The following is a 13,281-nucleotide window of genomic DNA, read 5'->3' as shown; positions in this document are numbered from 1 at the left end:
GGGAGGCCCCCAGCCGCTGTCCCGCGGGGAAGGCGATGGGAACAGGGAGCAGGGTGGCTCTGGGTGGAGGATTTGCAGCTGGAGGATGAAGCTGAGTTAATTTCCTGAGTGGTAATGACAGAGGAAGCAGCAGGTGCTGGGGAAACCAGGCAAAAAAGGCTCTTCCTCAAGAATTTGGGACTTGAGAGTGGCTTGGGAGGCATTTCTCTCCCAAAAACCCACCCTGTAGGGCTTTATTTTTAGGTGGATTGTGTGGATGGAGAACAGATGTTCTTGAGGACTTATTTTTAAAACAAAATCACTCTTCAAGCTACAAAATTAGCTCAGAAAAGTCACTCCTTGCCCTGAAAGATGCTTGAACGGAAAACTTCCCGGCATCTCCATTCCCAAAGTGTGTGGGATAAAGGTGTGACGGCAGCTGTGGCTGCGGGAAAGCCACGTCAGGGGAAACTCGGGGTGCTCGGGGGTGTCAGGGGTTTGATGTCTGTGCTGGGCCGTGCAGAGGAACCGGAGCGGCTCAGGAATCCCAGGGTCCCCCAAGGAGGAGCGGGGTGTGTCTGTGCTGGCCAAAACAAGGCTGCAAATCCATCTTGGACAATCCTCTCGGAGGGATCACAGCCAGGACAGCCCTCTCTCTCTCCCACCCTGCCAACCCACCGCTGTTTCCTTCTGGAAACTTCTGTTCCTGTGCAGGAAGCAGCAATTAAAAGTGCCTTGGTTAATTGGCTGATGCAGCCAGGGCCTCGTGGTACAATCGTGGCCTCATGGGATGAGTTGGGTGGGATGAGAATTGAAGCCTTTCTTGTTCCCGGACACCTTCCAGGCTGCTCCAAGCCCCATCCAACCTCGATGCTCCCTCCAATCATGTTCAGCATTCTCCAGGCCTTCCCTCACAGCTTGGCCATCCTGCTATCCTGTCCCCATGGACGCTTGTCCCAAAGGCACCTTATCCTCGTGGTCCCTCTGTCCCCTGACCACAGGGCCTCTTGTCCCCAATGTCCCTTTGCCTATTGTCCCTTGTCCTCGATGTCGCCACGTCCTCCTGTCCCGCCGGGGTCCCCGCGGGTTTGGCGCGCCCGGGCTCTTGCCCACACCCAACATGGCCGCCGCGCCGCCGCCGGGCTGGCCCCTGCCGGCCGCCATAGTCCGCGCTTCCTCTCCAAGATGGCGGCGCCCAGCGGGAGGAGCGGCCGGCGCGCGTGGGCAGCGCTGGTGCCCGCAGCTCTGCTGTGCCTGGCGGCCCAGACGGCCGCGGAACCGGGCACGGCCCCGGGCGCGGACCCGAGCACGGCCGAGTTCGACGTGCGGCCCGGCGGGGAGATTCATTCCTTCTCCCGGAGCCTGGTGAGCGGCCGGGAGGGAGGGAGCGGGAGCGGAGAGGGTACGTGCCCCTCGCTTATTGGCTGCGCGCCGCGTCACTCATAACTCCTGCGGTGGGGATTGGCTGGGCGCGAGGGAGGGCGGGGCTAGCGGGTGGTGGGGGTCCCCAGGACAAGAGGGGTCCCCAAAGAGGTGGGGGGAGCCCAGGGGGGAACGGGGGTCTGCAGGGGAAGGGGGGGAACGGGGGGATCGGGGGTCTGCAGGAGAAGGGGGAGCCCGGGGGGAACGGGGGGGAACGGGGGTCTGCAGGGGAAGGGGGAGCCCGGGGGTCCCCAAGGAAAGCAGGTCCCCAAGGTGGGACAATCTCTGTAGCGAGGAGACCCCCAGGGATGGGGACCTGCCGTGGATAACGCCCCCAGGAGAAGGGGGGTTTCCAAAGGGATGAGCTAGCCCAAGGGCAGGGAGAGGGAAAGGGGTCTCAGAGAAAGGAGGGTTCTCATGGGAGGGGGCTCAGCAAAGGAAGGGCCCCAGTGCAGAACGGAATGGGGGTCCCTGGGCACCCCAAAAACGAGTCCTCACCCCAGCACTCCAGGCAGGAGGAAATGGCCTCAGATGGTGCCAGGGGAGGTTCAGGCTGGATATTGGGGAAAATTCTTCATGGAAAGGAAGGTCGGGCACTGGGGGGGTCCCTGGAGGGATTTAAAGCCGTGTGGATGTGGCACTTGGGGACAGGGGTCAGTGGTGGCCTGGGCAGCGCTGGGGCACTGTTGGACTCGGTGGTCGTGGAGGGCTTTTCCAACCTCAGCAGTTCCTGGAGTGTGTGGAAGGAAAGCTCGTGCTGAAGCGAGGCTGCTCCTGTTCTCTCTCTGGCAGGGGGATTATGGCTGCACCTTCACCTACTCGGCCCAGGGCGGCACCAACGAGGTGAGCAGGGCAGGCCCCGGGCACATCCCCTTGGAACCGGCTCCTTTTTCCCATCCTGAAAGGAGAAGGGGCTCTGAGCCGTTCTGTGTGGGAGCACAGCCCTACCTGTGGCGAGCAGGGAGCAGAGGGGGCCAGCAGCGAGTGCTGGGGTGGTGCTGGGTTATTTTGGAGCTGCTGCTGCAGCTGGAGGGGAGGGAATGCCCTGCAGGGTTTTCCCCACGCTGACTCCGGATCTTCCCTGTGCAGCAATGGCAGATGAACGTCGGAGTGAGCGAGGACAGCGGGCTCTTCTCCTGCTCCGTCTGGAGGTGTGTCCTGAGCAGGGGACAGCGACAGGGACCCTTCTGTGCATCTCTGCAGGGAGGGTTTTCCTCTGCTGGGGCTGCTGTGGCTCTGGGGGCTTTTTGTGCAGCTGTTGCTTTATAAATTCTATGATCTCTGCACAAAAGCTGCAGGAGATCCAGAGGTGGCTGTGGGGGGAGGGAGGGAGCCAGGAATCCTTCACTCCTCTGCACCTCCACCCTCTGTGCCACTGACAAAGGCTCTGCTTTCTTCTTTCAGGCCCCAAGGGAAGTCTTATCTCTTCTTTACCCAGTTTAAAGCTGAAGTGAAAGGAGCCAAGATAGAGTATGCCATGGCTTATGTAAGTCCCAGCTGATCCCGGGGAAGCAGGAGTGTGGGAGGCTGCTATAAAACATGAATTAGACGTGGAAAACATTTATTAGACATCTGTGCCATAAAATGTGCTCCATCATGTCCCTAATTAGAGACTGGTGGCAGGCAGGAGAGGGGCTGCAGGTGGGCAGGCTGCTCCATTGTGCTCCTGCCCTCTCGGTCACAGGGATTTGCTGGGAGGGGGCTCCAAAGGCACCAGGGCACAAAGGGAGGCTTGGACTGCCTCAACTAATTGCATGTGACAAAGCAAATCAAACCTCTGCTGCTGTTTGTGTCTGGCTCATTCTTCCATTTCCCAGTTCCCAGGGGTGAGGCTTTCACTCACCCCGAGGACACGAGCCCGGGGTTGAATAGGAAACGGTGAAACAGCCAGAGATCCCTTCCGATTTCCTCTGTGCACTTGATTCTCCCACTGCACAGAAATCACAGACCCTCTCGTTGTGTGTGTGCTGGTTTGGGTTGGTTTGAATGCTGTGAGTTGTTGGACTGACTCTTACAGCTCCTTCCTTCCTGTTTCAGTCTCAGGCTGCTGTGGGTGCCCAGAGCGACATCCCCTTAAAACAGGAAGAGTTTGAGATCACTGACACAACAGGTCTGTGCCTGAGGGAGCAGTGAGAGAGGGGCTGGGCTGGGGGACGGGCCAGGGACCAGTTTAAACTCAAATATCCCCCAGTGCCATGGAGCTGGGGGCGCAGTGCTCTCCATCCACCTCTGGCAGCTGGATCTCGTGGGTCCCATCCCAGTTAAATTCCGAGGGTAAGGGGGGCTTTCTCCCCAGCCTGGCCTGTGCAGGAGTGGGAAGAGCAGTGCCCAAACCCTGGAAAGGGCCCAGTGGGGCTGTTCTGTTCCTGCTTTTCCATCTGCTTCTCTCTCTCTCTCTCTCCCCAGTGTCTCACAGGGAAGGAAAGTTCCGTTTCGAGCTGTCCAAACTCGTGATCGTAGCAAAAACCCCCCGTGACGAGCTGTGACCCCCAGGCCAGCCCTGGGCAGGGGGCTCTGCCTGCCCAGTGTGGCAGTGAAGGAATTTCCTGCTGACCTGCAGGCTTTTGCTTTTGGTTGGCCAAACCTTTTCTGTTTTCCGTACTGAAACGTTCTGGGGAGCGACACGAGGGGGGTTTGGAGGTGAGGACGGATTTGTTCCGCCCTGTGTCAGCGACTCCGTGCTCTGCAGCTGAGAGCTCCCACTCCTCCCGTGCCCCTTCCTGCCTGGCTGAGCTGCTGAGCAGAGCTCCCTGGAAAGGGGCTCCTTATCTGCCTGCCTGGGAACAGCCTGCAGGGAGATAAGTGCCTGGATTTCAGCGATTTTTCCCTTACTAAAGGGAAGTTGTTAACTCTGTAGTCTCTGGAGGGGAGAGGGGATTTGTCCCTCCACCAGCTTGACAGGAGGAAATAATTAATTGAGGGGGAGGGAGGGATTTGGCCAAAGCTCTGATTCCGTGGCTGGGGTGGATCCAGAGCTGGGCTTGGGTGGGGGAAGGCAGAGCAGTTTATTCTGACACAATCAGGAATCAATCCAGGCAACACTTCCACGTCTCAGTACAACCACGGGACTGTTTTATACCTACAGAAAAGTGATTTTTTTCTTATCCAGAGTAATAACAGGGAATGTGCAATTCCTTTCCTGAGTAAATACAGCACAAATAAAGAAATAAAGCATCATGCTCTGGCCTGAAGTGCTCTGCTCTGTCCCTCCCCTCTGCAGCTGGCTGGACTTTGTTGCTGCTTGGCCGGGAGGAGCTGAGGTGTCCCCGGGAATCTGGGGGCTGCAGAAGGCTGGGGGGGAACACACAAGAATTCTGGCTGGGCATCCCTCAGCCCCATCCCAGCACACCTGCCAGGATTGCCAGCTCTGGTTTGTGTCCAGGACACTCCTGACAGCAGCCCAGGGGGGACAGGAGAGGCCAGCCCTGCCCTCCTGAGGGACCAGCAGCAGCTCCTGGTGTTCTCCACACCCCCCTGTGAACGGGCTGTGCCCCCAGCCCAGGCTGTGTCACACAATTACCTGTGACAGCTGCAGCCAGGCCTGGGAAATGACAGACACGGGGCCTTTGTGTCTTTCATTTGATCTGAGGCTGAGTTATCTCAGGAGGGTCAGTGGTGAAAGGGAGCAGGAGCGGAGTGCCCGTGCCTGGAGACATCCAGCAGGGAGCAGGAGGCACAAGAAGGCCTGGAGATAAGGCCAGTGGAGATTGTGTGGTGTCTTGGATGCTAAAAGGACAGTTCTCAGTGCTCAGGGCCGGGCTCAGCATGCTGGCAGTGGCCAGAACATCCCTGCTCCAGGCTGTGTCCCACTGCCACCACCTGCTCCTGCTGCCAGGGCTCTGCCTTGGGCCCTCCTGAGCAGGGAGGATGCAGAGGAGCATGTGCTGGGAGCAGGATCTCACAAAACCATGGAATGGTTGGGGTTTGGAGAGGCCTTAAACTCATCCAGTCCCACCCTTGCCATGGACACCTTGCACTGTCCCAGGCTGCTCTGAGCCCTGTCCAGCTTGGCCTTGGGCACTGCCAGGGATCCAGGGGCAGCCCCAGCTGCTCTGGGCACCTGTGCCAGGGCCTGCCCACCCTGCCAGGGAGCAATTCCTTCCCCGTGTCCCACCTAACCCTGCCCTCTGGCAGTGGGGAGCCATTGCCCCGTGTCCACGCAGATCCAGGAGCTGCTGGGCCATTGAGCAGGGCCAGCACAAAGCCCAGGTCACAGAGAGCCACCACGCCCTGGGGGCAAAGCCAGCCGTCCCCAGGGCTCATTTTGTCACTGTCCCCACTGCTGGAACCACCTCACGGAGCTCCCAGGCCACACAGGTGAGTTTATTGAAATAACTCATCAGGGCTACAGAGTTTGCTAAAAACCAACATCACTCAGTCAAGGGCATGGAAAAGGGATGGAATCCCAGGGGAGCTTTGGGTGCCCAGCAAGGGCAGCGCGGGAGCTGCCAGGTGGCACCGGGGGTGGGAGTTGGGTGCTCCAGGGGAGGAGCAGCTCCCCCAGCTCTCCCCCAGGCAAGGAAGGATCCTCCTGCTCTCAGGGACTTGTCTTTGAGGACACCAAAGCCCGTGCAGAAGCATCTTCCTGCCTGAGGCAGCGCAAGTCCGGAGCAGGATTTGCTCCCATCACGTTGTGGAGCTGCTGGAAGAAAAGCACGGAGTTCCACAGCCCTCCAGTCATGGAGACTCAAACTGTTCACCTCAACAACGTCCCACCTGCTCAGAGACACCTCACAGGTGCCTCACACCGCGAGTCTTTGGTTCAGTTTCCCCCTAGAGGGTTACAACAACAGAGTTCAAGGCAAAGAGTCCAAATCTTTGGACTCTGAGCTAAAAAAGGCACTTGGTGGGCAAAGGAAATCAAAGTGTCCAGCAGGATCCTGCACCCCAGGATGCCCTGGAGAGGGCTGGGCCCAGCGCAGGGAGGGGTTTGCAGACCCTGGGCAAGGGGGAGACAAGGTCAGGAGGTTCAGTGTCTTGGAGAAGCGAGGAGAACACGAGTGAGCGCTGCAGAGACGAGGGGATGGCGAGCCCGGTGAAGGTCAAAGCAGACGTCGCATCTTCGGCCTCACGGGGGGCAGAGTCCAGCTGCCAAGAGCCCACCTGGGCCACCCTCAGATGTTGTCCTCCTCCAGCATCTTGTTGACCCCTTCGCAGATCCTCTTGAGGTGGGTGCGGTAGGGCTCGGCCGGGCCGTACAGCGCCGACAGGAACTCGTAGTCCGCAAAGTGGTTGAAGACGTGGTTGATGCGCGAGTGGGACTTGGCCGTCAGGTGCCCGTTGACCGCCTGGTGCAGCAGGTCCCGGCACTCGGTGAGGACGCTGGACATGACCCTGCGGTCGAAGGTGAAGTCTATCTGGTGGAAGCTGACGGCCGTCATGGCCAAGGTGTGAACCTTCTTGCGGAAGCGCTCCATGACCAGCAGCTCCTCGGGGCTGAACTGCCCGTTGCGGTAGAGAACCCCCAGCTTCATCACGATCTTGATGAGGTTTTTGATGATCTTCTGGGCCTCCTTGCGGTTGCGGGTGTACTCCTTGGTGGCCCGGTACAGCTCGTCCAGGATCTCGCTGCTGGTGTCGTCGATGAAGGCGTTGGCGATGGTCTTGGTGGCCATTTTGCTCAGGAGCTTCTTCTGGGCCTGCAGGGCCAAGTTCTTGGTGCTGAAGGTGTCCATCTCTGCGGGGGAAGAGGCACACACGGCTCAGTCCCTGCTCTGCTCCATCCCCATCTCCTCTGAGTGTCCCTGTCCATGGCAGGGCCTGGAGCCCCATGAGCTTTAAGGGCCCTTCCCACCCAAACCATTCCATGATTCCGTCATTCCTCACCTCCCCGTGCAGGTTTTTGGCAGGAGAAAGAGCATCTCCAGGCAATGGCGAGACTGAGGGAGCTCCTGGGTGCCAGGGCAGGTGAGAGCTGAGCTCAGCCCCAGCTTTGGTTGGTGGCACCAGTTTCAGGCTGTTGCCACCTTCCTTGTCCCACACCGCGCAGAGGCTGCAGCGAGCGGGGTGTCCCTACCTGAGCCGCGAGCCTCCATCGCGGTGTCCCTTCTGCCACCGACGCCTCCCTCCTCCCCACGCAGGAAGGACTCTTGCCCCACGGTTTTAACATTTTTCCTTCCTTAAAACCTGACTCATTTCCTGCAGGGTGAGCTGGGGACAGCCCAGGTGGCAGCTGAGTCACCCCCGATGCCATGTGCGGCACCCACCCGGTGCTGGCCGCGGCTGGAGCGGCACAGCCGGTTTGCAGCACCCAGCAATGGCGTGGGAGCCCTTTTCCCTGGCACTGGAACACCCACACAAGCTGAGACCTGTTCTGCCGCTGCCCCGGCCTCCTCTGGAGGTGAATAATTCACCCCGACAGGAGCCTCAGCTCCAGCCCAACTCCCACATCCCGGCGGGACCAAATCCATCACCTGGGGCAGAGCACGGCTTTAAACTCTGCTGGGAACGATTAAAACGCCGCCGACCCTGGAGATGCATCTTGGCCTGGGAAACCGCAGAGCTACAAATCACAGGGAGGGGAGAACAGCGGGAAAACAAGCGGGATGGATGGGCAGAGCTGGGAGCTGCTTATGCAAGAGCCTGCACATGGCATGGACAGCCTGGCAGAGCAGGACAGGATCAGCCTATAAATCCATCCCCAGGGAGGGGAGAGGAGATATTTCAGGTGAAGGAAAGGAGATATTTCAGGTGAAGGAAAGGAGATATTTCAGGTGAAGGATGCTGCTGGTGTGAGGATGGGTTGGAATAAATTGCTCATGGAGAGGGAGCAGGTTTAGATTTGATGTTAGGAAGGAATTCTTCCCTGAGAGGATCCCTGGCACAGGTGCCCAGAGCAGCTGGGGCTGCCCCTGGATCCCTGGCAGTGCCCAGGGCCAGGCTGGACAGAGCTGGGAGCTCCTGGGACAGTGGGAGGTGTCCCTGCCATGGCAGGGGTGGGATGAGATGAATTTTTGGTCTTTCTCCAACCCAAGCCATTCCCTGCCTCTGGGATTTGTCACAGAACCGGGTCTGTCCCCATCACAGGCAGCTCTGTCATCCCCCCCGGCCAAGCTGAACGTCCCAGACCCCTCTGGGGATCCCCAGTCCTGCTCCCACCACTCTGCAGGACACCCCAGGCTCGGGAGCAAATCCCGGCTCCTCAGGGATCCCCTGCTGTGGCTGAGCTCCCCCGGCCAGGGCGATGGTGCTGAGCCCCGGCTCCCCGAGCATCTCCCAGCCGTCAGCTCCCAAACCCGAGGGCAGCCAAGGCTCCGTGGGGACGAGAATTGTGGGGGCAGTAACGGAGCTGCCGCCTGCAGGGTTATTTACAGCCCTCAGGAAAAACACGGAGGTTTGGAAGCATTTCCTACCATGGGAAAACATTGATTTTTGTCAGCCTCAGCCTCAAGCTGAGGCTCTTGCACTTAATAAGACAAAAATGACAGCGCAGAGCCTGGTGACAGCTGCTCCCAGGTCAGGCTGGTGGATTCCCAATGGCTGCATCCGTGAGCCGAGCCCGGAGGGAGGGATGGGCAGGATGGGCAGAGGCAGCTCCATCCCCTCTGCCCTGGCTGAGGGCACCCCCTTCACCCACACCAGGCGTCCTGGCCGGAAGGAGCCGGGCTTTGCTGCGGTGTTGACAGCCTGGAATTTTCCTCCCCAGGACTGTGGGGTGCCCTGGGAACGGTGCCTGGACAAATTGGAATTCCCACACCCGAGCTCTCCCTTGTGTGACCACAGACATAAAGCGAGTGCAAACTCCACCTCCAGAGCACATGAAAAATAGGAAGTGCCAAGTCCTGCTCCCAAATGCCAGCTGGGATAATGGATCAACCCTCTGCTCCCTGCACCAAATAACACCCGGCTGCTCACAGCCCTCCCCTGCTCCGGCACCAGGAGCATCGCTCCAGGGGGGAAACTGAGGCACAAAGCATTATGGGGGGGGGGGGGTCAAGGGACCCCAAAAGTGGTACAGGAGGGTGTGGGGATCCCAAAAATGCAACCAGCTCCCTCTCCAGTGCCCGGGGTCGGTCTCATGGGCTGCTCCCTGCAAAGGCCAAGGAAAGCCAGGCTCACCTCCTGCTGGCTCCCGCTGTGCCAGGACGGTTCCCCCGGCACCTCCTCACCACACTCGGCCTGCCAGGACCTGCTGAGTCAGCAGCAGCAGCAGATTTCACCGGAACGAGCCGTTTTCCTGCTGGGAAGGGCCCCACGACCCCATTGTTCACGAGGGGCTGCTATCAGTGCGAGAGTCGAGCTTTGCCCCGAGCAGCCAACTGCAGCCTGAAATAACCCACTTCGCTTCCTTCCTGTCGCTCAAGTTTCCAGCCCGGCTCAGGGCTAGACTGCCCCCCACCCCCTTCTTCTTTTTCATGAAAACGCCCTAAAAAACAGCTTCTTCTTCTTCCGAACTGGAGCAGCCGAGTGCTGCTGTCACCGAGTTCCTCCCTGCTCCGGAAGAGTGCGGCAGGGCTGTGGTCCCAACCGTGGCTTTGGGGACAGCTACAGCCCTTTCTTGGAGGATTTCCACCCATTTTGGAGGTTTCTGGGGAGTCTTGCAGCCCTGAGCAGTGGTGTGAGGGCTGGGGTGTCCTGGGCCACAGGAGGGTCCCCTGGGGACACCGGTGTGCCGTGCCCATCTCTGGTTTGGCTCTCCCCTCGCTGGCCTTGCACCTCAGCCAACACCCAGCTGTGACCTGATTTCCCCAAAAAACCTCTCCCACCCCACCGAGGACACAAGCATCAGTGAAAGCTCCTGTCTGAGGGGGGAAGACAGGATCCTGTCACCCTGTGGTCACCTGGCACCGGTGGCACCAGGGCAGAGCTGCCAAGGGAGCACCATCCAGAGCTCCTTTATGAAGAGGGGCCAAACCCAGCAGTGACACCATCCCAACTCTCGTTTTTACCTGTCCCAAGGACCCCTCTCCCTGCCTGTCCCTTTCACCTGGTTCCCAGCAGCGGCTCTGTGGGCTCAGTCCCCCGAGCCCCCCCAGTTCCCTTGGCAGCAGGTGAATATTTCATGCAGGAAAGGAAAAGCACTTAAATAATTCATGGAGCAGCGCAGAGGGGGAGGCTACACAAAGCTCCAGCTCAGAGCAGAGGCACCTTTGCCTCTTCTTCCTCCTCCTCTCCCTCCTCCACCTTCCCACCGCGGCCACAGTAACTTGGATTGTCTCGCTACAAGTTTCCTCCGACATGGAAACATCGTTTCCCAACAGGATAAACAGAATAGCGGCGATTTCCCTGGATTTCCCTGCATCCCACACGGCTCTTTGGGAAACCTCCCCGCTCTGCACCTCCTCATTCCCGGTGTCCCCGGCCCCGTGGCTGAACGCCAGGCGGGTGGATGGGATCCCTCTGCTCCGTTCTCCGACCCCCATTAATTAATCAAACCCTCCTGGATTACCGGAGCCGGGTCGGAGCGCCGGGCAGTAACCGGAGAGCCCCGGCCGCGTTCGCAGCCCCCAGGGCCCGTTCCCGGCGGGGACAGCGGAGGAAGAGGAGCGGGAGGAAGGACGCGTGCCGGGGGTTGCCATGGGTGCAAAGAGCAGCCGGAGACGCCGGCCCGGGCGCGTGTGTGCCCAGCGGGGCGAGGCCGGGAGGAGCCGCAGGGTAAACACCTGGAAAAGCTCCTGTCCCGGCGAGGAGAGGCCGCGGCCGGAGCGGGGACACTGCGGGAGCGGCCCCGCCGCCGCTCCCCCTCCTCCGGCACCGGGGGCTGAGCTCCCATCCCCGAACCTCCCTCCGCGGGCCGCTGCGGTGGGAACCCGCTGCACCCACGGCAAGGAGACGGTTCTCGGGTTTGCCTGGGAATTCTGATCCGCCCCGGCAGCTCCGACGTGTCTGTGCAAGGAACCGAGCGGCCCCGGCCGAGGGGGCTCCGGCGATGCCAACCCCGGGCGTGGGTGGGGAACCCCCGGCAGCGCTTCCCGTGGGAACGGGATCCCGGGATCCGCGTGGAGCCGGGCTCAGACACGGCGGGGCTGATTTGAGGATCTGCTGTGGCATCGAGGAATTCCCCTGGGATTACCGTGCCCCGGGGGCAGGCAGCTGCCGAACCGGAGAGGAGGAGGAGGAGGAGGAGGAGGAGGAGGAGGAGGAATGGAGTTTATTTTAAGGAGAGAAGGAGGAGGAAGAGGAGGAGGAAGGGGGGTTATTTTATGAAGAGGAGGAGGAAGAGGAGGAAGAGGAAGAAATGGGGTTTTTATGGAGAAAAAGCAGAGGAAGAAGAGGAAGAAGGGGGTTATTTTCCAGAGAGGAGGAGGAGGAGGAAGGGGGGGTTATTTTGGAGCATCTGTCTTCCCTTCCATTTCCTCCTTTTCTTTCTCCAGCTGCCATCAAGCTGCTCTCTCTGGCAGCAACTTCCTTTCTCCTTCCCTCGGAGCAGACGGAGACTTATGGGGAAGTAGAAAACAGAGGCTGGGAGGGGGGAAACTGAGGCCAAACCACCATCCGTCCGTCTGTCCGGCTGCGGCGGGGGCCAGGGCGCATCACATGCTTCCTGCCCCGGGATCAGGAGGACAAAGTCGCTCTGGGAGGGAGGAAAACTCCATGGGACAATTCGGATCCAACACCTCGGAGTCAGCAAAAAACGGCCCAAAACGGCCCAAATGCGTCCCCGCTCCAGGGGAGGATCAGTCAGGGTTGGGAGGTTTTACCCAGCCCTCGCCCCGGGACGGCTCTGGCCTCTCCAAAGGGATTCTTCTTTCCAGGAATCGAGGGATTTCATCCTCTGGAGCGCAGGGGTGGGAGGAGGGACGGGCGATGCTCGAAGCCAAGTGCTGCCATGGGGCAGCCGGCCCTCCCGTGACAGCCCCACGGGGGTGGCTCCGGTGCCTCCTCCCAGCTCCCGTTATCCAGCACCCACCGGACCCTGCGCTCTCGCATTTCCCTTGGATCTGGGGGGAAATCGCCCTTTCCCCGTGTTTTATCCACCTGGGAAAGCTGAGGCACATCCAGGGGCTGCCGGGGCAGCTCCGGCTCTGCAGCTCCCGCCCCCAGCGGCTCCCCAAACCCTCCTCTCCCCCCGGGGCTCCCGGTGACACCGGGGAGGGGACACACACGGATGATTCCCGGGGTGAGGAACGAGAGGCTTCGCCCTTCAGTGCAAGCACAAAACGGGCCGGTACCGAGCGCCCCCGCCCCCACGGAGCGGGGAAGATGGGAGGAACCGGGAGGTACCGGGAGGAACCGGGAGGAACCGGGGGAACCAGCCCTTACCTGCAGCCTGCCTCGGGGAGAGCGGCGCCGGGACCGGGACCGGGGCTGCTCCGGTGGCCCCGGTGGGGCGGGACGGGGCGGGGCGGGAGGAGCGGGACGGGGCGGGAGGAGGGTCCCGTTTCCCTCGGCGCCTCTCCCTGCCCGGCGGGCCCCCGCAGTCACTACCAGTGCCCGGTGTCCTATGTCTGGTGCCAGTTCCCGGTGTCCGGTGCCCGGTTCCCGGTGCCGGTTCCCGGCTCTCAGTGCCCGGTTCCCGGGGCCGGTTCCCGGCTCTCAGTGCCCGGTTCCCGGGGCCGGTTCCCGGCTCTCAGTGCCCGGTTCCCGGGGCCGGTTCCCGGTGTCCGGTGCCCGGTTCCCGGGGCCGGTTCCCGGCTCTTAGTGCCCGGTTCCCGGGGCCGGTTCCCGGATCTCAGTGCCCGGTTCCCGGGGCCGGTTCCCGGCGGGTCGGGGCCTCCCGCCCGCGGCCGCTGCCAAGTCCCGCGCGGGCCCGGGAGCGGCGGGGGCGGGGCTGGGGGCGTGTCCATCGGGCAGCGCCATCCAATGGCGAAGAGGGGCTTGCTACGAAGAAGCCAATGGGAGCGCGTGAATGGGGAGTGGGCGGGGCCTGACGGGCGCGCCCCCGTGGGTCCCGCGCGCGTGGGCCGGAGCCGGTAACGCGCGGGGGGCGGGCACGGGGCC

The 13,281-nt window shown here is 61.2% G+C and overlaps 2 protein-coding genes across 4 annotated transcripts; one reads left to right on the top strand and one right to left on the bottom strand.

Annotated features, from left to right (window-relative positions):
• Positions 1-1,139: 1,139 nt before the first annotated feature.
• Positions 1,140-4,578, top strand: MYDGF (myeloid derived growth factor). Its single transcript, XM_086863026.1, has 6 exons — positions 1,140-1,344; positions 2,194-2,244; positions 2,491-2,552; positions 2,806-2,887; positions 3,439-3,511; positions 3,808-4,578. The coding sequence occupies exons 1-6, from the start codon at positions 1,165-1,167 to the stop codon at positions 3,885-3,887; spliced, it is 528 nt and encodes a 175-aa protein (XP_086719152.1). The 5' UTR covers positions 1,140-1,164; the 3' UTR covers positions 3,888-4,578.
• A 1,125-nt stretch (positions 4,579-5,703) lies between these two features.
• On the bottom strand, positions 5,704-12,905 carry TIPE1 (TNF alpha induced protein 8 like 1). Of its 3 annotated transcripts, none has more exons than XM_086863028.1 (2): positions 12,604-12,905; positions 5,704-7,078 (listed from the first exon to the last, which is right to left on the bottom strand). In XM_086863028.1, the coding sequence occupies exon 2, from the start codon at positions 7,074-7,076 to the stop codon at positions 6,516-6,518; it is 561 nt and encodes a 186-aa protein (XP_086719154.1). In that variant the 5' UTR covers positions 7,077-7,078; positions 12,604-12,905; the 3' UTR covers positions 5,704-6,515. The 3 variants fall into 3 exon arrangements, with proteins under 3 accessions (XP_086719154.1, XP_086719153.1, XP_023798672.1); XM_086863027.1 differs by lacking the exon at positions 12,604-12,905 and adding an exon at positions 7,815-12,176; XM_023942904.2 differs by lacking the exon at positions 12,604-12,905 and adding an exon at positions 9,460-9,796.
• Between the last annotated feature and the right edge of the window lie 376 nt (positions 12,906-13,281).

This window comes from Cyanistes caeruleus, chromosome 25, assembly GCF_971803275.1.
Source record: "Cyanistes caeruleus chromosome 25, bCyaCae1.hap1.1, whole genome shotgun sequence".
Classification (NCBI taxonomy): Eukaryota; Metazoa; Chordata; class Aves; order Passeriformes; family Paridae; genus Cyanistes; species Cyanistes caeruleus.
The sequence above is the reverse complement of the archived record's forward strand: the minus strand, read 5'-3'. Positions and strand labels throughout refer to the sequence as shown.

Excerpts from the sequence above, each read along its gene's own strand:
- TIPE1 (XM_086863027.1), bottom strand. The coding sequence starts at position 7,881 with ATGCATCTCCAGGGTCGGCGGCGTTTTAATCGTTCCCAGCAGAGTTTA. Across the intron at positions 7,079-7,814 it reads AAAGCCGTGCTCTGCCCCAG|AGATGGACACCTTCAGCACC; the intron begins GTGATGGATTTG and ends CTTCCCCCGCAG.
- MYDGF (XM_086863026.1), top strand. The coding sequence starts at position 1,165 with ATGGCGGCGCCCAGCGGGAGGAGCGGCCGGCGCGCGTGGGCAGCGCTG. Across the intron at positions 1,345-2,193 it reads ATTCCTTCTCCCGGAGCCTG|GGGGATTATGGCTGCACCTT; the intron begins GTGAGCGGCCGG and ends TCTCTCTGGCAG. Across the intron at positions 2,245-2,490 it reads CCCAGGGCGGCACCAACGAG|CAATGGCAGATGAACGTCGG; the intron begins GTGAGCAGGGCA and ends TTCCCTGTGCAG.